This window comes from Lagopus leucura, unplaced genomic scaffold (assembly GCF_019238085.1).
Source record: "Lagopus leucura isolate 7727_CA_CO unplaced genomic scaffold, USGS_WTPT01 Super-Scaffold_100018, whole genome shotgun sequence".
Taxonomy (NCBI): Eukaryota; Metazoa; Chordata; class Aves; order Galliformes; family Phasianidae; genus Lagopus; species Lagopus leucura.
This window is the reverse complement of record NW_024962272.1, coordinates 351,548-370,316: the sequence shown is the minus strand read 5'-3', so window position 1 is coordinate 370,316 and position 18,769 is coordinate 351,548. Positions and strand designations below refer to the sequence as shown.

Here is an 18,769-nt window from a genome sequence, read left to right as displayed (position 1 = left end):
GTCCAACTGAAGGGCCTCTACACCAGTCGATGCAACGTGGGTGATAAGCAGGAGGAATTGGAAGCCATGGTGCAATTTGAAGACTAGAACTTAACTGTGAACACAGAGACATGGTGGGATGATTCATATGGCTGAAGCTTGATAGTGAGGGCTAGAAGTTTCACAGAAGATACAAGCAGGGAAAGTGGGGCAGGGAAGTTGCCCCAAGTTATGGAGGAGCTAGAGTTCAAAGAGCTGCCTCTGAGAAACAGCCACAATAAATTTGAGGGCTTGTGAGTGATAATCAGGGACCAGAGCTCTAAAGGATATCTGGTGGTTGGAGTCTGCTACAGGCCTTGGAGATCGTCAGTTTTCTGCAGTTTAACCTCTCTTTCGAAAATGTAGATAATAGTATACAAACACAGCATCACAATTTGTCAACGCAGCCTTTCAGCACCTAAATGGAGCCTATAAACAGGGGGGGAATCGGCTCTTTTGAAAGAGTTGATAACAGCACGACACAGGGAAATGTTTTTAAATTGAGGAAGATTTAGGTTGGATGTCAAGGGGAAGTTCTTCACAGTGAGAGTGGTGAGGTGCTGGAACAGGCTGCGCAGAGAGGTGTGGATTCCCCGTCCCTGGAGGTGCTCAAGGCCGGGTTGGGTGGGGCCCTGGGCAGCCTGGTCTAGTATTAAATGGGGAGGTTGGTGGCCCTGCATGTAGCAGGGAGGTTGGAGATTCATGATCCTTGAGGTCCCTTCCAACCCTGGCCATTCTGTGGCATAACATCAGACGGTCTATACGTGGCCCTTTTTCCCAGTTCAGTGTTCAAGCACTGGGATTATTTTTGTCACTATTAGCTAGAATTCATCTTACTAAGTGCTAGTGTCTTCCATAAGTCTTAACTCTGAGCTGTAGGATGGAGAAAAGTTATGAGATGGTTAAGAGTATGTCTGTGCTCTTTTTTTTCTAAGTGCCTCGGCCACTTAGAGCGGAGGCCACTTATATGTAGGTCACTCTGAATGTAATGCCTCTTATTTATCCCCATGGAAACTACAGCAGATATAAAGAGCACAATTAGCACCGTTAGAGAAAATTCTCAGCTACAAAACACTACTTTTCAACAGAGTCATCGCCATCAGTTGTGCATTTTCTCCAGCAGTGAACAAGATTTCACAGGCTGCACTCATCAAAGTCTGTACCAGCGGAGGTGACCCAGTGTTGCTGTCACCACTGCTGAAACACACCACACCACACTGTGCTCACGTCTGCTGTTTATCTCCAGAAATGTTCAGCAAGCATCAGTGAATGTCAGTAGGTGCCATTTTCTCCATATGGAGGAATTCAGTGACACAGCTTTGCTCCATCTACTCTTCCATGTCAGACACTGGTCTGTCAGGGTGCCCCCTCGGCTGCCATCTATCACATGGCAACAACACGGAATGGAATATTGGCGAGAAGGTTCCACCTCTACTGCCATACCACCACAATCTGGCTCTGACACTGCTGGCCAGCACTCCTTGCAAAATATATAACAACATAGTTGACGTACATAAGCAATAAAACTTTTTTTTTTTTTTTAATTAAAACTTAAGAAAGAGTAAAAAAGTAATAAAACTAGTGGGATACATAGCCTTTGTTTTCATGAAACTAACGCATCAGTCTTGTTCAGTGGCAGTGGCAAGGGTTCTGAGTGAGCTCTCAAGGTGCTCCTCAGAGATTTTTGATGACATTTTACTCTTCCTGTGCTCCACCCTTGAAAACAGTTGTTCACAAATGTAGGTACTGCCAACAATCAATCACATGAATAAGGCGTGATTGTGAAGCGAGGGATACCTCTCTCAAGTAAGAAAAAGCTTAATAGAAGACAGGCAAAGAGCCATGACGACATTTTTGAGTTGTGTACCTGATTGCAACCCCATACATTCTGTTGGAAAATTTGCAGGTCATATATTTGAGTTAACTGTGCCCTCCCCAACTCAGCTGCAGCTCACATGGCACACTTGCACACTGACTTTTGTTGTTGAAAGTGATGAGTGTGTGCCCAGGGCTGGGCTTGGCAGCTTGGCAGGGCAGAGCCACTGCCTTTACAGTATGGGGCAGGGACTGGCTGGAGGATGAGTTGGGCCAGGCTGCATGCAGCCCATGTGCATGGCATGGCTGTGTTATCTGGGTAAACAAGGTGAGACTCAACCTGCTAAAATGGCTGCTTTCTCCTGTTTAAGCTGAGGTAATAGCTCTCACTTGCATATGACTAAACCTCTGGTGGTGGGTTAACCTCATCTGGCTGCCAAACTGCTTGCACTCCCTCTTCTCAAATAGGACAGGGAGAGAACATATGAAGAAATTACTTCAGGATTGCGATGAGGACAGGGAGATATCTATCGTTACAGGCAAGAAACAGAGTTGACCTGGGGAAAACATTTAATTTATGGCCAATCTAAAATAAAAGTAGATTGATGAGAAAGGGATAGGACTAAAAATACCTTTCTTCCACCCTCACCTTCTTCCCAGGCTCTGCTTTACACCTGCACATTCCTAAGTTTTCTACTTCCTTCTCTCTTGGCAGTGCACACTTGGCAGGGCTGGGGAAGTCTCTGCTGCACCTTCCTCACTGTGGTTTTCTCCTTTTTCAGTGTGAGGTCCCTCCCACAGGGTTTCGCTCTTCATGGACCCCTTCAACGCAGTCGTCTTCTTCACAGGTCCTCCAGGAAAAGACTGCTCCACAGTACATGATCTACTCCACTACACCTGTGCTGTCGTAGCCTTTTGGGAGCTTGCACCCAGCATGGGTTCAGCACATCCTGCAGTAAGCAGCCAAGCCTATCCCCTGGCTCTGGCACAGGCTGCAGCATGGATCTTGACTCTCAAACAGTCATCACTGGCCTGCACAGAGCCTGCTCCACCACGCGTATCTCTGGGGCTGCAAGCAACTTCTGCTCCATGCCTGGAGCACCTCCTGCCCCTCCTCTGAACAGCCTCTTAGGGCTGCAGAGCCATTTCTGTCTCATTTTCCCTCACTGTTTTATCTCTCTCAGCTGCTGCACACTACTTTTAACTTTCTGACATGCTATCAGAGGCACTATCACCATCAGCGATGGGCTCCGCTTCGGCCAGCGGAGGGTAGGGTGGAGCTAGAAGGAACTGGCTGTTCGACAGGAGGGGAGCACCTTGTTTCCACTCACAGAAGCCACTCCTGCAACCCCTCTCTGCTATCACAGCCCAGCCAAATACAAGTTACTACATCTGTTATCAAAACAGTAGGTTTACCTAACTTGAAAGATGCACCAACAAAGCAATGTTTAACTTAGAAGCCTGATATTGTTCTGTAAAACAATTCTGCAAGATAGATATGATGCAGCACACTACCACAGTTTTCGTCAGGCGTTTTCTGTTAGAGTTTACTTTCTCCAGGACAACATGCTGGAAATCGAGTAAGGATCACTACCATCAGCTTGAAGTGTGATTTTCCACAGGAGTAACTTCAGGTAAAGTTGAATGCATTTGTCTTTTAATTACAGTATAATAGCAGTGGAATTGAAATACAAAATTAGCACATGATTTGCATAGAGATAATTACTACTAGAGAAGTACAAACTTCTAAAATTTCACAACTAAAAAGATTTAACTGCTAAACAACAGTAGCACAGTAGTAAGATTTAATATCAAAAACTGTAGTATATCAGTTAATGTGTTTGTTCACTTGTACAGATCCAAACCTGAACTGCAGAAAAATGATCAGATTGAGCTTGACCTACAGCATTACCACAGAATCACAGAAAAATATTAACTTGAAGCACAGTTTTTATTTGTTTAACACGAAAACTTATAGATTAAATAGTTTTTTTTTTTTTCCATAAACAAAAAAAGCCTTCTAAATATCCCCTTAAAACAACAATGGATTCTGATGTCAGATCACAACAGGTAGGCCCTAATTTGGAAAGAAGTATGACAGATACTACCTATAACCAATAGCTATAATGCAGACTAAACTTAATGCTGGGACTCCTGAACTGGACTTGTTTGCTGTAACTTTGATATTAGTTTCAACTCTTAGGTGAAGATCCAAGCTCCATTCACTAAACCTCCAGCTTTCCAGGTAATACTATTATTGCACTTGTACTGGTTGCACTGGCTTACTAAAGCCACTGTAAAGCAACCATTTATAATTTTTTACATTTTAAAGCACTTGATCTTATCTGCAAAGGAAACAGAGAAATAAAACCACAATTCATTTCAACTTAAATGTGAATGTTGTTAGTTTTCAGGGCTTAAATGAATGCGTAACTACACTATGAAAGCAACAGATGCTGCAACTACCCTATGATGGCTTGTTTGGTCCATGTCAGTAATCAAGTGATGTTATAAAAAATAAACTAGTTTATTTTGTATAAAATGACCAATGTTGCATTTTTGTTCAGATTGCACAGTACAAAGAAGCTAATACCTAAATTAATACTGTTACAGGTAGTTATTACATAGGGACAGCAGCTAGAAAAAGTAAGTACCTCAAAGCAACAGACTTCTGCAGCCAGCTTTTCATAACGTTGTATGAAAGTTAAATAAGTCTTAGTTACAAGAATGCATATTATAAAATGTTTGAAAAAATGTTAAAGTATGAGCTTTTAAACTAATTTTTCATAGCTAGAGTATATGATGAATATTTACATTTAAAAAATCCATTTTTCAGAAAAGAATTTACAATAAAATAAATAACCTTCAGCAATCCCTTAAACCCAAGTATAAGATCTGTAAGTGGCAGTAAAACAAAAAAAAAAAGCCACCTTGTGTCTCTGCTAGTTCAGTAAAGTATGCTTCATCCAGAAAGAAGTGCAACTCTGCTTTAACTTTACTAACAATCTAGAAACATGCACAATACATATGGGTACCTTCAAATATGGTACAACCTTGAATATTTGTACAAGAGTATTCACAAAAAACATACAATATATTTTACACTCCTTTCATACAAAATATTGATATCAAACCAATTTGCATTGATCAGACATTTCTTAGGCAGGCGAGGTGAGAAGGAGAATAACTTTCAGATTTAACCTCCTCTTTACCTTATAAACTCAAGCAAAAAACACTGTAGTAACTTCTCCAGAATATGTTTGTGATGTAGAGGGCCTTATGAACATCAGCTGAACCTGACTATGTGTGTGTTCACTGTCTCTCAGTACTATTAAGTATCAAAACCAAAAGCTTCAGTCTGAAGATTGCATTAAAAAAAAAAAAATCTACCTTCTTCTGATGTTAGCAGATGAAACTGCTTCTTAGTTATATTATCCCCATTTTAGATTTGAAAGATTAAAATATAAAAAAGAAATCCTACCCCAAATCATGGAAGCATGTCTAGAGCTGGTTTGCTTCCTCTCACACCTGATGTTTGGGAAGTAGTTTATTTTCCACTTAAGACACAACGCAGTCATAACTGCCCTCTTGAAATGATTCCTCATCCTCAGTCTTGGACTTGTCCTCTTCATGTCTGCTAGCACTGCTATTGCTGGCATCACTCTGAGGATTAGTGCCATGGCTACACGAAGTCCTGCTCTCCTCAGCTCTGATATTTGCTTGTTCTGTAACCTTAGAGGGATTCACGGGCTGAAAAGCTTCAGGCTGTACTTGCTCTTCTGCTATTTCACTTAGCTTCTGGATCTGTGGTTTGATGATATTTAGAAATGGTTTGTACCCAGGGCTAGAAAAATAATGGTATGAGAAACCTTTAGTGAGTTGATTATACTACTTCTGTTGAATGCCTAGTAAGCATTTGTTGGGAGATGTTTCGTATAGAAGATCATCTTCTAGCATTCTTCCTGTACAGAACCTGAGTTGTTTTTTTTGAAGAGCAAAAAGGTTGACCCCAACTCAATAGTCACTCAACCAAGTGACTATCCATAAATTTCTTGCAAAAGTGTTTTTAAATAATTGTTTATCTAAGGCTAAGATAATTCCAACTTGTTTTTTTAGGCAACTTACTGCAACCAAACCTCCATAAATGGAATGAAAATCAAGATGGAAAATAACACTTACCAATCTGTAGATGCCCATTTGTCAACGGCATACAGCCCAGTCTTGATATTTTGACAGATTTCTCCATCAATGTCAGAGGACTGCATTACACTGAAAACCTGGTTGATTACTGAAGATTCTCTGAGGATAAGACCTATGATAATACACCAATCCAAACATCCTGCTTCCATGAAGATATGTAGCAAGTACCTATATAGAGAAAAGCAACCTGCTGAATTACCAAGATTGGGAAAGATCTCCAAGATCATCTAGTCCAACCATCCATCTACCACCAATATTTTCCCATTAAACTATTTCCCTCAGTACAACACCTAATTGTTTCTTGAACACCTCCGGGGATAGTGACTCAATTGCCTCCCTGGGCAGCCCATTCCAATGCATAACTACTCTTCCTGTGAATAAATTTTTCCAAGTAGCTAACCTCAACATGTGACTTGAGGCCGTTCCCTTTAGTCCCATTACTAGTTATGTGGGAGAAAAGGACGACCCCCAGCTCACCACAACCTCCTTTCAGTTAGTTGTAGAGAGCAATAAGGTCTCCCCTAAGCCTCCTCTACTCTGGACTGAACAGTCAGTTCCCTCAGGCACTCCTCATAAGACTTAGACTCTCAACAGCTTCACAGCCCTCCTCTGGACACACTTCAGAGACTCAGTGTCTTTCCTACAGTGAGGAACCCAAGTACTTGAGGTTTGGTCTCACCAGTGTTGAGTACAGGGAGATGATCACCTCCCTGCTCCTGCTGACAACACTATTTCTGATACAAGCCAGCATGCGATTGGTCTTCTTGATTACCAGGACACACCGCTGGCTGTAGCCGAGCATCAATTAGCACCCCTACATCCATTTCTTTCACAGTCTTCCAGTCACTCTGCTTCAAGCCTGTAGCACTGCTTGGGGTTGCTGTGGCCAATGTGCAGGACTTCACATTTGGTCTTGTTGAACTTTTTACCCCTTCAAACACAAAATCCTGGCATCCAAGTCTGTAGACATTTGTTTCTTTCTTGTAATGCTGAATAGTATTCATTTATAGTTTCAAATGCAATGAGTATTTAACTTACCTCAGCTGAACTTGTGACTTGTGTGGCCCTTTACTAGCCAGTTCTAGTGAAAGATGTTCAAGCTCTGACTGTGTCAGACTTGGACTGGAGAAGTTTTCATCCACCATGGTCCAATCACCATCCACCATAGAACTTGTTTCAGTCAGGTCTGTTGCTGAACCAATGCTGCATTCATCACCTACCAAAAACATTCAGAAACAAAAAAAAACCACTTGCTTTATATTTCTGAAATACTCCCTATAGAAATTGTTGAGTAACTGCAAAACATTGTATTGGTTATTTATGAAATTACTACTAGAATTCACCCATCAATATTTAAGGATTTAATTTCAGTTTAAAACAAAATGCTTCAAAATGCTTATCAAAGTCCTTTGAACGCAAAGATCTTCATCCAGAGCAGTAGGAGACAGCAGTACAAGATGATGCAATGAAAAAATATTTTTTCTTCTCATTTAAACTTTCTTTTTTTTTTTTTAGTTATGCAACTTTTACTTTACTTTTCTAAAAGTCATGGGAAAAAAAAACAAATGATATGAGACTAATTTTCTTAATTTTTCACTGTGTTTTCTTCCTCCCCCCACAGCCCAACATTATTTCACCAGCTGTGAGAAGCAACAATACAGCAATCACATGCAAATACTAGAATGTAGGTGCAATACTTTCAGGTGCATTTTTCCAGTGAGCAAACAGAAGGAAGTGTGACCAACTGACCAACCTTTACTGAGCAAAGGAGAAAGGAATGCATCTTGCATGTGTGGTCCATGGGATGAAGCTGTGTCCATCTCTCTCTGAGAGGAGCTGATGGTGCCAAGCCAGCTGCGACTGCGAGGTGTATTTGAAACCCCTGTGTCCATTTCCATACTTACAAAGGTGTCTGCTGACTGAGACTTTAGCAGTTGTTCCCCCATGGCTGAAAGAAAAGAAAAATAATGTAATGATCAAAAAGAAAATGTGTAAAGTTCCCTTCAGGTATTCCAGGAATCTGTAACTTGCAACTAAGTCAATACTCAATTTGTTGAGCTCAACAAAATCAAAGGAATATAGCAAGTTCAGGTATTTCAAGAATTTCTAATCAGTTTTTTACACCCGCACTGGCATAAAAGAACCATCAGGTAATACAGTATTAGCAACAACAGAACTAAACTGGTGCTACTACCAGGAAGAAGAATACTTGGTAGTGAATATCAGCTCTGCTGTAAGAAGGTAAACCAGTGTACTGAGAGAGTAATAATGCAGAGGATGTTTACAGCAAGATTTCAAACTTCTAGTCCTCTACAACATAGAAAATTTTAAAGATGAGGAATGTTATTTTTTTTAATACAAAATAATTAAATTCTCATATAAAAACTAGGTAAAAATGCTGCTTTTTATAATGTTATGTAGCAGTTACACTTCAGCAAGCAACATCTCAGTCCAACTAACTATCTGCACAAGTTATATCCATTCCAGTACACCCAAGAAGGTAAGAAACCTCAGTAGATCAGACTGAGTAAATCAAGTAGATTAACCTCACTAAATCAAATAGAAGGGATAAGGTCTATGCTAAACAAATTCCCTTCAGAAAATATACTCTATGTGAGAAGGCTATGCAGGTGATAAACCTCAGCCTGTATGCTTGGCTGAACTGAAGGAGACATTCAGAATGAGGGAAGTAAGACTGCAAAAGGGAAACCTAATGCAAATCAACACATATGTTACAGCACCTGTCTTGTACTTTCCATTCTTGAACGGTGAATTAATAGATGAAGCTGGCATGACTGGAAATGGCCAGAGGAAATCCTTGTGTAGTTTTTTCAAAGCAAAAACAAAGTCTTCCACACGGGCAGCTCTGGCTCGCTCCTTGCATAGCCAGCCAATGAGCTCAAAGCCCAACTGTGCTGCAAAACAACCCAGGTCTTTCAGCTTGATCTCTTCTAGCAGGCGCCGAGCATGTCGCCAGAGCATCATGTCAATGTACATATTCTCAGCACAGTCACTGTCTTTACTCCACCTATGGACAAACCAGACAATAGTCATGTAAAGCACTGAACTGAGTTGTATGGACTGCTGGCCACTGCCACAGTACAAGTGGAGTAATTTTCCATATATGAAGAAAAACAGCTTCCACCATTCCTTCCTGCCATATATTCTCTGAAATATCCCAGTGCCACAATAGGTAAAGTGAGATAATCAAAGGAAATTACTGCAGCAGCATCCATGGAACACCAACCAAATCATGAGTAATACAATATAATAAATAAACACAGCAGATGACATTGCAAAGTAACTTCTGAGAAACAATTTTAGAGAAAATTCAAGCATTAGTAATAAAATCACAGAATGTCCTGGGTTGAAAAGGAATTTAAAGATCATTCAGTTTTATCTCTTGCCATGAACACCTTCAGGGCATGGGGCATCCACAGCTTCTCTGGGCAGCTTGTGCCAGTGCCTCACCACCCTCTGAGTAAAGAATTTCCTCCTAACATCTAATCTTAAATTTCATGTATTTTAGTTTAAAGCCATTCTTCCTTGTCCTATTACTATCTGCCTGTGTGAAAAGTTGGCCTCCCTCCTCCAAGCCCTCTTAAAGTACTTGAAGGCCACAATGAGGCCCAGATCTTCCTTCACAGGAGATGTGGCTCCAGCCCTCTACAAAAGATGATCTCTTCAGGGTGTGTGCCAACAGCTCCACGCCTTCCTTGTGTTGGTGGCCCAAGACCTGGATGCAGTACTCCACGTGGGGCTTCACAGGGAAAAAGCAGTGTAGCTCAGCAACACACTGCAAGATCCAGACATCCACCTCCCCTGCCCTATTGTCAACTCTTCTTTTGATAAAGCCAGGAATAGAGTTTCTTTTTCTGACCTGTGAACGCACACTGCTTGCTCATGTCATGCAGTTAATCCGCAAGGACCAACCACTCCAAGTCCATCCTTCTCCACAGGGCGTCTCTCAATGAGTTCTCCCAGTGTTTATACATATATGGCTTGTATTTACCCAAGTGCAACATCATGCACTTAGCTGTGCTGAATCTCATTAGGTTCATTTTTCAAGCTTGTTCAGGTCCTTCTGGATGGCATTCTTTCTTTCTCTCATATTAGCTTCTCCACTCAGCTTAGTGTCATCCACAAACTTGTGGAAGGCACACTCACTCAATCCTAATGTCTATTTCATTGATAAAGATGTTGAAAAGCATCAGTCCCAACGTGGATCTCTGGGGGACATCACTCATGAGCAGCTTCTACCTGGATAGAGATCGACCACTCGCTGCAGCCATCCAAACAAATCTTTATCCATCAAAAAGCAACACCATTTTTCTCCAACGTAGCGACAAGGATCTGATGCAATGTGGGCCTACGCCAAAAGCCACGCGCAAGTCCAGGTAGATGACCTCAGGTGCTCTTCGTCTACTGATGCCACTGTTCCATCATAGAAGGCCACCAGATTGGTCAGGCATGATCTCCCTTTGGTGAAGCTGTGCGGGCTGTCTTAGATCACCTGCTCATCTCTCATGTGTTCTAATACATCTTCTAGGAGGATCCACTCCATTATCTTCCCAGACACAGACATGAAGCTCAGTGGCCTGTAGTTCCCCAGGTCTTCCTTTCTTAAAAATGGGAGCGATGTTTCCCTTTTTTCAGTCATCAAGGATTTCACTTGTCAGTCATGACTTTTCATATATATGGAAAGTGGCTTAGCAATCACATCCGACAGCTCCCTTATGACTCTGGGATGCAACCCCAATGGAGTTGCACATGTTCAGTTGAGGTGGTCTCTGACTTGCTCTGCTCTTACAGTGGGGGATTTTGCTTCTCTGACCTCCAGCTAGAGGTTTAGGGATGTGAGAGGTTTGAGAAGCGTGACTGCCAGTGAAGCCTGAGACTAAACTTGTGGAGGACCTCAGCCTTCTCCATATTTGTTTTTGTGTATTCTGCCTTCTCATTTATCAAAGGGGTTACAGTCTCCTAGGTCTTCCTTTTCTGACCACTGTACCTGTAGAATCCCTTCTTGCTCTTTTTCACCTCTCTTGCCAAGTTCAGTTTCATCAGTGCTGCGGCTTTCCTGATACCATCTCTATATATGTGGAAATGCACACCCTTTCGAAACTCTTCAGATGGTGCAGTTTATGGAAAATTACTCAATAAAAGGATTTAAGTTGGTACAAAGATTATTTTGAAAGCCTTATATATGGAAAAAACAAATCCAAGATAATAATGAGTCCTATCTCGCTGTTTCTTCTGAATATTAACAGTGGGTCAATAAGAACTCTGTACTGCAGCTTGAGAGGGATCCACCCAAAGGTATAAAATTTTCTGTGGGCCAGCAACACAGTGAGATCCAGATATGCACAGTATCACTGTGCAATGCCTTTTATGACACTGCAGTACTGTGAGTGGTTCATTGTATTTTTTAGCAAAACAGATTTTTCAAATAGAAGACATAAAATCTCACTAGCCATTCAAATTACTAAAAATGCATCCAGTTGATTCAGTTTTCTGGTGGTCAGTAACATCCATTTGTTTCCATTTAAGTACATATATACAGACACACATATATTTACACGTGTGAATGCATCTTCATCTGAGAACATAAGTGAGGCACAAGCATTACAAGAGTCTAGAAATGACAAATACAGAAGGCTATGGAGAGGGATAATGATAAATTTAACTCTACCATACAATACTTTAACTTAAACTGGGAAGAGGGCTAGTACATTACCTAACAAAATAGAGAAGAAGAAGATATTACCTTTTTCCTGACGGGCCAGAGGGCATACTCAGTGTTTTTGTCAAGTTAAATTTGCTATGGAGATTCTCTGCTGATTGGGATAAACTAATGCTGCGATGTCTGAAGAATTCAAAGCCACTACTTGAACTAGGCTCCTAAAACCAAGAAAACCCAAACTTGCTATCAGTTGAGTAAACACGCTGTATAACAGCAAGACCATAGAAAGTTTAATGCACAGTATTTGCTGTTTTCACCACAAACCTGAGTTGTTGGTGTAGCTGGAGGTGTCTCCGTTTCTCCAGAACCAATGGCTTTAAGGAATCTGATCATATGACGACAAAGATCCCACTTTCCCTGCTCTAAGGCAGTGTTAAATAGGAGAGTAGCATGCTGCCTACTAACTGCTGGAACTTCCATATTCTGCAAATAAAAAAGAACAATTAAGTCATTTGTGTTTGCCACTGAGAAAGTCAAACCTTATGTCACATTCAAAATTAACAGAATCAACTTTTTTCTGTAAAAGTAAGCTAGCTATTCACATTGCCCGATATTCCAATATTCATTACCACTGAACTTAAAATTTGTTCAACATAAGTAATTTTGGTATGAAGAATTTCTTTTTAAATAATACAGCTGCAACATAGAGCATACCAGTACCTGTAGGATAATGAGATAAGAGGCAGCTGTATCCAAGTCCTGGGCCATTAAGCACTCTTCAAATAAGTCCTTTGGGTTTCCTACAGCAGCAAAAAGATAATTCCACAGGGCATACTCTGTCTTCCTAGCACAATGAACAACTGTCTGCAGGAAGAGGGGGAATTCCGTAATGAATTTTGCCACAGTGGGAAGCAGAGGGTCGGGAATGGGTTCCCGCGAGGTAGCTTCTTCTTCCAGCACTTCATGAAGCATCAGTTCTAGTACATGAGGAAAGTATGGTAACGTGGCACAGGAGTGAGCCAAAAGCAAGGCTTGTTCACCAAGGTTCCTAACCAAGAGCTGGCGTAAAATGTGATGGAGGTAGATCTGAGAGGTTCTCTCAACAATAGAGAACGGAAAGAGAACCTCCAAGTGTTCTCTAGCACTGGTTTGAGTGTACAAACAGTCATAGAGCACAGTGTCATTAACAGCACCAAGAACCAAGGCATCTTCAAACAAAACAGCCAGTGGGTATATGTTGATGTGGAAAGGCAGCATGATCCGTCTTGACAGAAAGGAATGCGGCTTTCGATGATCTCTGGGAAAGAGGGGAAGCCAGACTTTCATACCTGCCCCACCACAGCTGAGCCAAAGAGCTTCCAATAAGTGGCGTTTGTGTTTGTTGATCCTGCAGGTAGTCCATACATTTTCAACAGACTGGGCTAGTACAACTGGAGCACAAAAAGGCAGCTAAAAAAAAAAAAAAAAAGGAAAAATCAACAAAAAAAAACTGTGTGTCAAATAAATTATTCCTTGCTTTTAAACCTTCAGAGGAACACTTTTTTGAGCCAAGAATTTCTCTCTCTGCAAGGCACCTGAGAAAACACTACTTATATTTACTTAGAAGATATCCTGTTCATTTTTCTATTAAACTCATATTAATCAGGAAGCTAGAAGGATCAGAATAAGGGAGGAAAACAAAACCTGTTCTCTACTTCTTTGGGTAGCCTTTAAGTCCAAATGATAAAATCACTTTGAAGACAAGATTTGCTTGTGTTTGAGTGGACTGTAAACAATTCTTCATCTAAACTTTTCAGATTTCACTTTCCTGAAGTCTTTGTTTCATGTAGTGAAGAGGTTTTTTTCACCACCTCAGCAAACACTAATGCTTGAAGGTTCTGCTTTTAGGAACTTTGTAAATACATTCTGCAAAAATGGTAACATTCCATAAATATATAGAACAGTTTTAGATAGACTGGAGACCTTCTGTTACATATTTCGCACGGGCCTTTTATGTTAAAACTTGTATCTTTCATACAGTAGAAGCAGTAAATACTTTGGTTAGACAGTACTGCAATCAAGAAGCAACTTTCACAAATTCTTAGGGGGAAAAAAAATAATAATCAGGAAAGCAGTTATTTATTTCCAGCTAATAATTAATCCTGGAAAATTATGTTACCTTTCATAAACATCTACCCTCCATTTTAAATTCCTGAACCACTCTCACCCACAATTTCTCCAGTCACTGTCATCTTTGAAGCCATCACAACATTTCATACGTTTACTCACATGCTTCCTTTGATTAGGATTACTATCCTTATCACGTATCTGAGGACCAGATCGATCCCTTTGCAACATAATGAGTTGTCCTGCTAAGTTTAGCATAATACTTTCAGCTTCACAAGCCTAAGGATAAATCAGCGTTATGGAAATTACATTAGGAAAAAAAAAACAAAAAACAGCAGAAAATCACAGGATTTTTGCATACACAACCACAGCATAATACCAGAATAAAAACAATAAATTGACTGCACTGTCTCTGCAAGAAAAGCTCACTATAAATAGCCATAAATTATAAGATGCTACATTTTCTGTTACCCTTTAAGACAAGTTCTGCCCAGAAAGGGGAGCAGTACAGAGTCCTCAGCTTCTGCTTATCTGGTAAAAATAAACAAACAAAACAAGCAACCAAAAAAAAAACCCAACACAAAAAAACAAAAAGCCAACAAACCCAAACCTATCCAACTTGTTCTGAGTTTTGCCTGCTTGAAGTAACACCTATAAACAGGGCATGCCTGAACTCCACACATCGCCTTCCTTAGCAATTTTACAAGAGTTGACAAGCTACAAGATAAGATGCTGTGTAAACTTGCAAGAAATTAGTTACATAGCTGTAACTATGTTAAATGAACTGCCAGCTCCTGGTAAACTTAGCGCCTTGTTCACACGCCCACAACTGATCAGAAGCTTCATGATGCAGGTGTATTTACATAATTCTTAATCTGAAATTGCATAATGCTCTAATTTAAATAATGTTCCACAGAAAATTGCACATATGTGCATTATTTTTATAAATATATACATACAGATGTTGGCTTCTTCACAACCATTAGCCATGAGACTGTACTTATGATAGTGTGATACCTCATTCATAATGACATGTCGTGCTAGGCTCTTTTCAGCAGTGTGCAACAATAGAACAAGGGACAATAGGCAAAAATGAGAACATGGAAAGTTCCATATACACATGTGATAGAAATTCTTTACTATGAGGATGCAGAGAACTGGAGCAGCCTGCCCAGAAAGGTTGTGCAGTCTCCTTTGGAGATACTCAAGCCCCTCTTGGATGCTTTTCTGCTCAACCTACTGCAAAGAAACTACCTTAACAAGGAGAGGTTGGATTGGACAACCTTCAGAGGTCCCTTCTAACCCCTGTGATTCTATACAGTAAATTGCAAAACCGGAATTGAAATAACGATTGTATATATATGATGTTAATTTATCATTCCAAAAGGAATAAAAAACCTGAATATTTTAATTTGTTATGTTTTTTTATATCCCTTATTTTAGCTTTCAGACATGTGTCTAGGCACATAATCTTTCAAATAACCGTTTTATCTGTTGTTTATTTGTTTAACTTCCCTTTCAGACCAAATGAATTCACTTGATCCATACCAGAGACGATAAAGTCCAACTCAGTGCAGAAGGAGTCAGAAGACTGAAGCAGAACTGAGCATCTACAAACAGACTCAATTATACAGTTTTTGCGCAAAAGAGTAAATTAATGGATGCTTTGTTTACTAGATTCATTCCATGTATTTGTTATTGTCTAAAAATAAGATGGTCTTTTTCCAGCTAAGTCCATGGACACGGACAAGCCATTAGTACTTCAAGAAATTTGAAGCATGAAGAATTAAGGTCACTAATGAGTGACAACACTGAAAAGTCTGACATGCTACATCAGGCTTACTGCTTTGTTAAAAGGGCAGTATAATATCATATTCAGCACTAACGTTAATGGTTATCTTTCAATCACTACCAACATATCATATTTATATAAGTAGATAGTGTTGTGTAACTACTGGCTTGACAGCTTCTGTTTACCAGTCTGGGCTGTTTAAATCTGACCATTTGACTATGAGAGCTATTCAGGTCTTACTAGAAGAGAGGTGAAGATAAAAGTGAGACATCATTTTGGAACACAAACACACCAGAGTAAGCAAGCATCTGTAACATCTGCCTACTAGGAAAGCATGCAGTTGCAGGATTGACAGTTTGAAGATTCTGAGCTTTGAGGAAGAAACGGTATAAAGTCAGTGTAAAGTTAAATTTAAAATAGTAGCAGTGCTCTAAAAAAATACCAATACCTTTTCCTCAAAATCAAGAAATGCTAGAGGTCAGGTATTTCACATGTAAGGACACATCTCTCAGCAAAACAGACTAGGAAATTACAAGCATACTGCCCCTTATGCTTTTGAAGAACACATGGAAGTCTCAGCTTGTATGTTCTGCTTTATGGGACACTGAATTAGAATAAGATGAAGTAAACAAAACCTTCAGATTTTACATCTATAGCAGAATTTCAGTGCCTGCCAGTGGCTCTGGTAAGTGAAGAAAAAAACAAATTTTCATATATCTAGAGGCCTATCTAACAGCTAGTCCAACTTTACAACTATCTTAAGGTAACTGCTGTAAGATTATAGGACTTTATACTCCAGCTACTCAAATAACTGAGCTTATATAAGACAAAAAAATAAAACAGTTTTTCTTTACACTGCACTTTTCAGAGGCCATAATTATTTCCTACAGGAAGACACAGCATCAACCTTACATCTTAGTCATAGTTTATCAGCTCCAGTTTTCAGTATTTAATATATAACAGGGAAACATACCCCTGGCTTTATAGCCAAGTTTAATTTTTCCTCCAAAATTCAGCCCCAAACTTTACAACATGACAAGTGAAGATATGAAAAAGTAGTAAGGGTTTACTTCTTTTTTCTTTCAGTTCTCAAAATCTACACAATAAGCAAAATAGAAAAAATACACAAGTTTTTTTACTATACAGAACTGATTTATCATTTATTCATCAGTCAATTTAACTTTTGAGACTTAAGCTAACAAATTCATGCAACAAATTCTCCGTACCTGCTGAGGCATCTTCAAGCTGATGCCAGTCTCTGTCCTCACAGATGTCAATGTAACAGACACTACAAGGAAGGGGTGGGGTATGTATCGAGACATGGACACTTCTTGAAGAATCTGGACACTGGCAGTAGCGTTAAGACTGAAATAAAATATAACTATTTAGCAATTATTTAGCAGTATTTTGCACAAAATTAGTATCCTGTAAGTAAACCTAACGAAAATAAGCAATTTAACCTCGCAAACAATTTTCTCTACAGATTGAAAATGATGCCTCCTCCTCCTTTCCCCTTTAACCAGGTTCGACTACTTGTACTACACTGCATTATAAAATAAGCTTACTAAGCAAGGCTCTTGACCATTTCAGGTAACAGAACTGTGTGAGTGGATAGAATACATTATTATATACTTTAAAATAAGACTCCAGTCACCCTTCAGGTAATTAGATCTAAGCTAATTAGGGTTTTGTGGAAAAACAACATTAAAAATATTTTCCTCTGCAGAGGAATAGCTTATTTTCTGCTAAAAGAGCTCCCTAACTACTGAAATCAAATATATAATGTGGAAGAAAAATCACCCACTCAGATACTAAAAGCCTATCTGGGAACCTCTCTCTTCTCCAAGGTCACTAGTCTTATTCTCTGAAAATACGTCTCTTCATTGCTGCTGCTTTTGCATCAGAAGAGTTCCCCACAACACCACAACCCAAACTTTTTTCCATCTTTGCTCTTCCTCTTCCACCCTCACAAATTACTACCTCTAAGTTAGAAACAGTTTGTATCGAAAATACTCAGATAAGTGGGTCTTATTCAGTATCTTCCTCTTCTGTCTATACTCAATTTTCAAGTTATTATCAGTTAGAACACAGCACACATTTGTATAGGCATAGCTTGTGCACCTCAGTCATTAACTCCGCATCTGCATCTGTGTATTTGAATATAGCCATGTGACAAAACTCATGAATTATCAGTTGTGTACACAGATAACACTTATCCCTCTAACAATACATTTAAAAATGTGACTTAGCAAGTTTATTTTGCTCTAAGAATTCACTCAGACTGAGAACAGGTTTACAAGTACATTACCCCAAGAAGCATTTACATACTACTCACCCTTCATGCCTTCTCTCGATACTGTAAAGGCAAATGGAACAATCTGCTCTGAACAATATTACAATGTCTCGGAAGACACTCAGTAGTAATGTGTTTGCTTGCACTTTGGTGATGTGCGCAAATGCGTTGTCAAGATTAGATGTTCGCAGGTAGATTCTCAGCTACAAGGAAAACCAGTAGTTTAAGTACAGGTACTGTTTACTAATAAACTGATAGTACTTCAAAATTCAATTATATTCATTTTGCTTTATGCTACTGCATCTAGTCAAAGAACAATAGAGCCAAATCTGAAGCACTGAACAAACTTCAGGAATTCCATTCCTTAGTTTGGAAAAAAAGAATTAATTGAAGTTAATCACATTTATACTACTGCTTTGGAATCTGATATACTAAGCAAGAGCTATTAACTTTGAAGAAAAATATCTCACCTCTTCCTGGTGATCATTTAAATTATAACATGCAAGAACAATGAAGTCATTCCACCAAGCCAAGCCACCTGTTACCATCATATTTTGCTCCTGAAAAGGAAAGAAAAGGCAGGCAAATAACAGACGCATGTATACCTATATGAGGGCAACTTTGAAAGTAATGCCTTCTATTTTATTATGTTGGCCTGCAACATGAGGCTGATGTTGATGGGATGGCAGCATAGCTTGAACTTTTCCACCAATATTTCATTATATTTGGCTGCCAAGCGACAGTCTGACAAAATGGCATCTAACGTGGAAGTGTGGATGGAGCAAATGTATGGCACCCACTGGCATTCACTGACACTTGCTAAACATTTCTGGAGACCAACCAGTGGATGTGAGCAGTGAGGTGG

At 39.7% G+C, this 18,769-nt stretch overlaps 1 protein-coding gene across 2 annotated transcripts in view; it reads right to left on the bottom strand.

The window, feature by feature from the left end:
- Positions 1-3,468: 3,468 nt before the first annotated feature.
- The window catches only part of RIC1 (RIC1 homolog, RAB6A GEF complex partner 1), a 48,077-nt gene continuing 32,776 nt past the window's right edge, over positions 3,469-18,769 (bottom strand). For both annotated transcript variants that reach the window (XM_042877396.1, XM_042877397.1), the window contains exons 15-26: positions 18,375-18,464; positions 17,947-18,107; positions 16,838-16,976; positions 13,982-14,098; positions 12,434-13,162; positions 12,038-12,196; positions 11,798-11,931; positions 8,775-9,061; positions 7,787-7,981; positions 7,072-7,249; positions 6,013-6,201; positions 3,469-5,677 (exon numbers count right to left, since the gene is read on the bottom strand). In XM_042877396.1, the coding sequence (XP_042733330.1) occupies positions 5,392-5,677; positions 6,013-6,201; positions 7,072-7,249; positions 7,787-7,981; positions 8,775-9,061; positions 11,798-11,931; positions 12,038-12,196; positions 12,434-13,162; positions 13,982-14,098; positions 16,838-16,976; positions 17,947-18,107; positions 18,375-18,464 (2,664 nt within the window). In that variant the 3' untranslated portion in view covers positions 3,469-5,391. The remainder of the gene's footprint in view (positions 5,678-6,012; positions 6,202-7,071; positions 7,250-7,786; positions 7,982-8,774; positions 9,062-11,797; positions 11,932-12,037; positions 12,197-12,433; positions 13,163-13,981; positions 14,099-16,837; positions 16,977-17,946; positions 18,108-18,374; positions 18,465-18,769) is intronic.